Here is a 4,476-nt window from a genome sequence, read left to right on the forward strand (position 1 = left end):
TGCAAAGCATAGGTTGCACAGCATGGGCTGCAGGAAGTCCCAAATGGCAAAACACGGCATTCACAGACATCTAGGCTGTAGTCTCTCTCACCATCACGCCACAGGAAGCGGAAGAGTGTCTGATCTTCAGGAAGGAGACATACCTGATGAAACATACCTTGGATATCTCCACTGATGGCCACAGTGTGTTATCTAAATCTCAGTAGCACACCAAGCAGCGGTGTAGGACCAAGAAGCAGGTTGCTATTAAGGCAGGCTTGTTGATATTTGAATGAGCAGTTGAATACAACTCTGGCTTTACCATTATGATAAACAAGATGGTCAGGGAGGAACCATGACTCTTTTGAACTGTTCACCTCATCAGCGTTGATCTTGACAACATATCCAGCCCTCTCCAGTTTGTGTATCTCCTTGTTATACACTGCGGATTGGGCAGGGTTGGTAGCACGGTGGTGCACTGTTGCTCTGAGGAGAGCCGTCACGGCCGTGGGTGGAGCACGGAGAGTGGGTGCGTTTGGTTTACGCAACAATTGAGTAGCATAGCTGGACACACCGTCAACTGTGACTCTAATGGTCTTCTTCTCCAGTTGTTCCATAGCTGCTTTATCTTCACAGGAGCGGATCACCCGTTTACTATTTCTGAATGGCAATGTGTCAAGCTGCCAGAGTCTTTCGACATTTTTGATGTAGCTCTTCTGAAGGGGAGATGAATGAAAAATGAAGACAGCTGTTCTCACCTGATCAATGCTGAAGGAAGGTGGCAGGTCCCTGCACCGCCCATCTCAGAGCCGTGCACACAGCTACATGTCCACCGATTGGTCCAGACCGAACTGGGAATGCTGGAGTTATCAGGTGAGGTTTGTCAGAACCGATGAGTAGCAAAGGCTTGATTCTATTGTAGGAGTGCAATGGAATGTCTCTCAAGTGTTGGTAGCTTTGTTTTAGGTTTTCAGCCTCACATGACTGTTCAGCCAGATTCAGCTCTGCTGCTGTGAAGGCATGTTGAAGGTCGTGTTTCATCCCTGACTCCCTCAGGGGTGACACTTTGAGTGAGGGCCCGTCCACACGTACGAAAACTATCTTTTTTCTCTCCGTTTTCAATCATCGTTTCAAGAAATATCCGCGTCCACAAGGATCCGTTTCAGCACGACCGAAAACGCTACTTCCTATTCCAGGCCTATAAGTGGCGCTGTGTCGGTTTCAGAAATTCACCAAAAAGGGAGATGAAGATGCGGAGCATGCGCATAAAGCTTGAGCGCTGTTTACAAATCGCCTTTTTTGCTCAGCGTGGTGGCACAGGAGCATGATATTTTGCCCTAGTAACCCTAATAGACTCAACATCGTCTCCAGCATGAAAACTAGCATGTAGTCCGCCATTGTTGTTGATGTTGTTACGAGACGTCTCGCGGGAGGTGGAAGGCTGCTCGGGAGTGTGGCGATGACGTCATCGTTTTCCCCGTTTTAGCCGTCCACAAAGAAACGCAAGAGCTGCGTTTGCGAATTTCTCCACCCTGGGACCCGTTTTCAGAAAAGTGCGTTTTAGGGCAATGCGTTTACAGGATACGTGTGGACGAAAGGCCAAAACGATGCAAAACTTATGCGTTTCGGCGTTTTTGCGTTTCTGTGTGGACGGGCCCTGAGACAGTAGCTCCCATTAACTGCACCTTGTCCTGTCTACTTGTCCTCAGAGAAAAGATTTCTTACTTTCCTATGAGACCAAGGTGTCGCACAGCAGCTGGTAGTATGATTGTTCTTTAGATCCGTCGTGTTTTCTTCCCATTGTGCAGGCATACTGGGACAACCTTCAACATCATTGGACCTGAATGGCTGAGTGGGTTCATCTAAATCATGCTGGGGGATGTACTCATAGTCAGGACAGTCTCTGTTTGTGTCACACCATGGAGCACAGATAGGTGTTGTTCTCAACAAGTTGAACAGGGCTTCTTTAAAGTGCAGTTGTCAGGTTTGTGTCCTCTCCCACACCTCCAGCCATTCACACTGCTCCTCATCCTGGAACAAATCAAAGTTCGATACCCCCCCCCCCCCCCCCCCGTTCTTGGAGCAGCTACACTCTGTTCTGATATTTCCCTTCATATCTGCACTTTGGACATGGGTGTAACCAAGATGAGGTGAAGTGTGAGAGCTGACTGGCTCCATTTGCTGTAGAATCACATGTTGTTCAGATCAGAGCTCAGACTAAAGTCACTTCTAGCAAACAGAAACTCACACAGTCGTCAACACTGAGAGGTGAAATGGATCAGAAATGAGTTCAGCTGGACAGAGAAAGCTTCTCTTGTTCCATCTGTCTGGATCTACTGAAGGATCCAGTGGCTATTCCATGTGGACACAGCTACTGCATGAACTGTATTAAAAGCCACTGGGATGAAGAAGACCAGAAGGGAATCTACAGCTGCCCTCAGTGCAGGAAGACTTTCATACCGAGGCCTGTCCTGGAGAAAAACACCATCATAGCAGAGTTAGTGGAGCAGCTGAAGAAGACTGGACTCCAAGCTGCTCCAGCTGATCACTGCTATGTTGGACCTGAAGATGTGGCCTGTGATGTCTGCACTGGGAGGAAGCTGAAAGCCTTCAAGTCCTGTCTGGTCTGTCCGGCCTCTTACTGTGAGAAACACCTCCAACCTCACTATGATGCAGCTCCATTAAAGAAACACAAGCTGGTGGAGCCCTCCAAGAAGCTCCAGGAGAACATCTGCCCTCGTCATGATGAGGTGATGAAGATTTTCTGTCGTACTGATCAGCAGAGTATCTGTTATCTCTGTTTAATGGATGAACATAAAGGACATGAAACAGTCTCAATTGCAGCAGAAAGGACTGAGAAGCAGAAGGAGGTGGAGGTGATGCTACAAGAAATCCTGCAGGGAATCCAGGAGAGAAAGAAAGATGTGGAGCTGCTTGGACAGGAGCTGAAGGCCATCAATGGCTCTGCTGATAAAACAGTGGAGGACAGTCAGGAGATCTTCACTGAGATGATCCGTCTCATCCAGAAAACAAGCTCTGATATGACGCAGCTGGTCAGATCCCAGCAGGAAACTGAAAAGAGTCGAGTCAAAGATCTTCAGGAGAAGCTGGAGCAGGAGATCACTGAGCTGGAGAGGAAAGGCTCCGAGCTGAAGCAGCTCTTAAACACAGAGGATCACAGCCAGTTTCTACACAACTACCCCTCACTGCCACCACCCAGTGAGTCTACACACTCATCCAGCATCAAGATTCGTCCTCTGAGGTACTTTGATGACATGAAAGCATCTGTGACAGAGACCAGAGAGAAACTACAGGACATTCTGAGAGAGACATGGACAAACATCTCACTGGCAGTGACTGAAGTGGATGTTTTACTGCCACAACCAGAGCCAAAGACCAGAGATGAATTCTTGAAATATTCATGTGAAATCACACTGGATCCAAACACAGCAAACACATGGCTGTTATTATCTGAGGACAACAGAAAAGTAACATTAATAAAACAACATCAGTCGTATTCTCATCATCCAGACAGATTCACTTATTTTTGGCAGGTCCTGAGTAGAGAGAATCTAACTGGACGTTGTTACTGGGAGGTGGAGTGGAGAGGAAGAGGAGTCTATGTAGCAGTCGCATACAAGAATATCAGGAGAGCAGGGTGGTCACAAGAATGTTTATTTGGAGGCAATGACAAATCTTGGGCATTAAATTGTGAAACAAGCAGTTATACATTTTTCCACAACAAAGTCTCGTCTGACATCTCAGGTCCTGTTTCCTCCAGAGTAGGAGTGTACCTGCACCACAGAGCAGGTATTCTGTCTTTCTACAGCGTCTCTGAAACCATGACTCTCCTCCACAGAGTCCAGACCACATTCACTCAGCCTCTCTATGCTGGACTTCGTCCGTTTCATTCTGGAGACACTGCTGAGTTGATTAAAGTCAAATAGACAGAAGTCACTTGAGGGACAGTTGGTTAAAATGTGTCTTTCATTCTCCAGGTGATTTGGTCTCCATCGCTGTAGCTGAGAGCTCATTGTTCTTCACTGCACAGAGATCAGCTGTCAATCACACTTTTTGGGCGGTTCTTTGACGTCTCCTGGTTTGTTGTGTGCTTGATGTTGGACTTTGTTTGGGTGGTGCTCCTTCCTGTGTCTGTTTAGCCACGGAGGCTCTCACTTGTTGTTGTTCAAATGGATGAACAGACGAGCTCATGTCAACTGTAGTGATCATGATCATCATCAATCAGGACATCAGTCATTATTTGATTGTACATAGCTGATATTCTGAGTCCAGCTAACTGATTGTGTGGATGAAGTGAATCTGTGAATCATTAAATCACTGAACAAGAGTCATTTATCAGACTTTACTGATTTAATTGGAGAACAAACTGAAGCTTCACATGATGAATAAAGCTGCTGTTTGTCACACATGAAGAAATGACCATCTCCTGTCTTTATTCCAGGATCTCAAACAAAGGCTGTGGAGAAAACGTGGAGC

At 46.8% G+C, this 4,476-nt stretch overlaps 1 protein-coding gene across 1 annotated transcript; it reads left to right on the forward strand.

Moving 5' to 3' along the window:
- Positions 1-2,339: 2,339 nt before the first annotated feature.
- LOC311492007 (tripartite motif-containing protein 16-like) lies at positions 2,340-3,926 on the forward strand (the record flags this gene model as incomplete). The annotated part of the gene is made up of 1 exon (XM_084550122.1): positions 2,340-3,926. Exon 1 carries the CDS (start codon positions 2,358-2,360, stop codon positions 3,924-3,926), a length of 1,569 nt encoding a protein of 522 aa, XP_084406248.1. The 5' UTR covers positions 2,340-2,357.
- Between the last annotated feature and the right edge of the window lie 550 nt (positions 3,927-4,476).

This window comes from Chelon labrosus, assembly GCF_963514085.1.
Source record: "Chelon labrosus genome assembly, chromosome: 1".
NCBI lineage: Eukaryota > Metazoa > Chordata > Actinopteri > Mugiliformes > Mugilidae > Chelon > Chelon labrosus.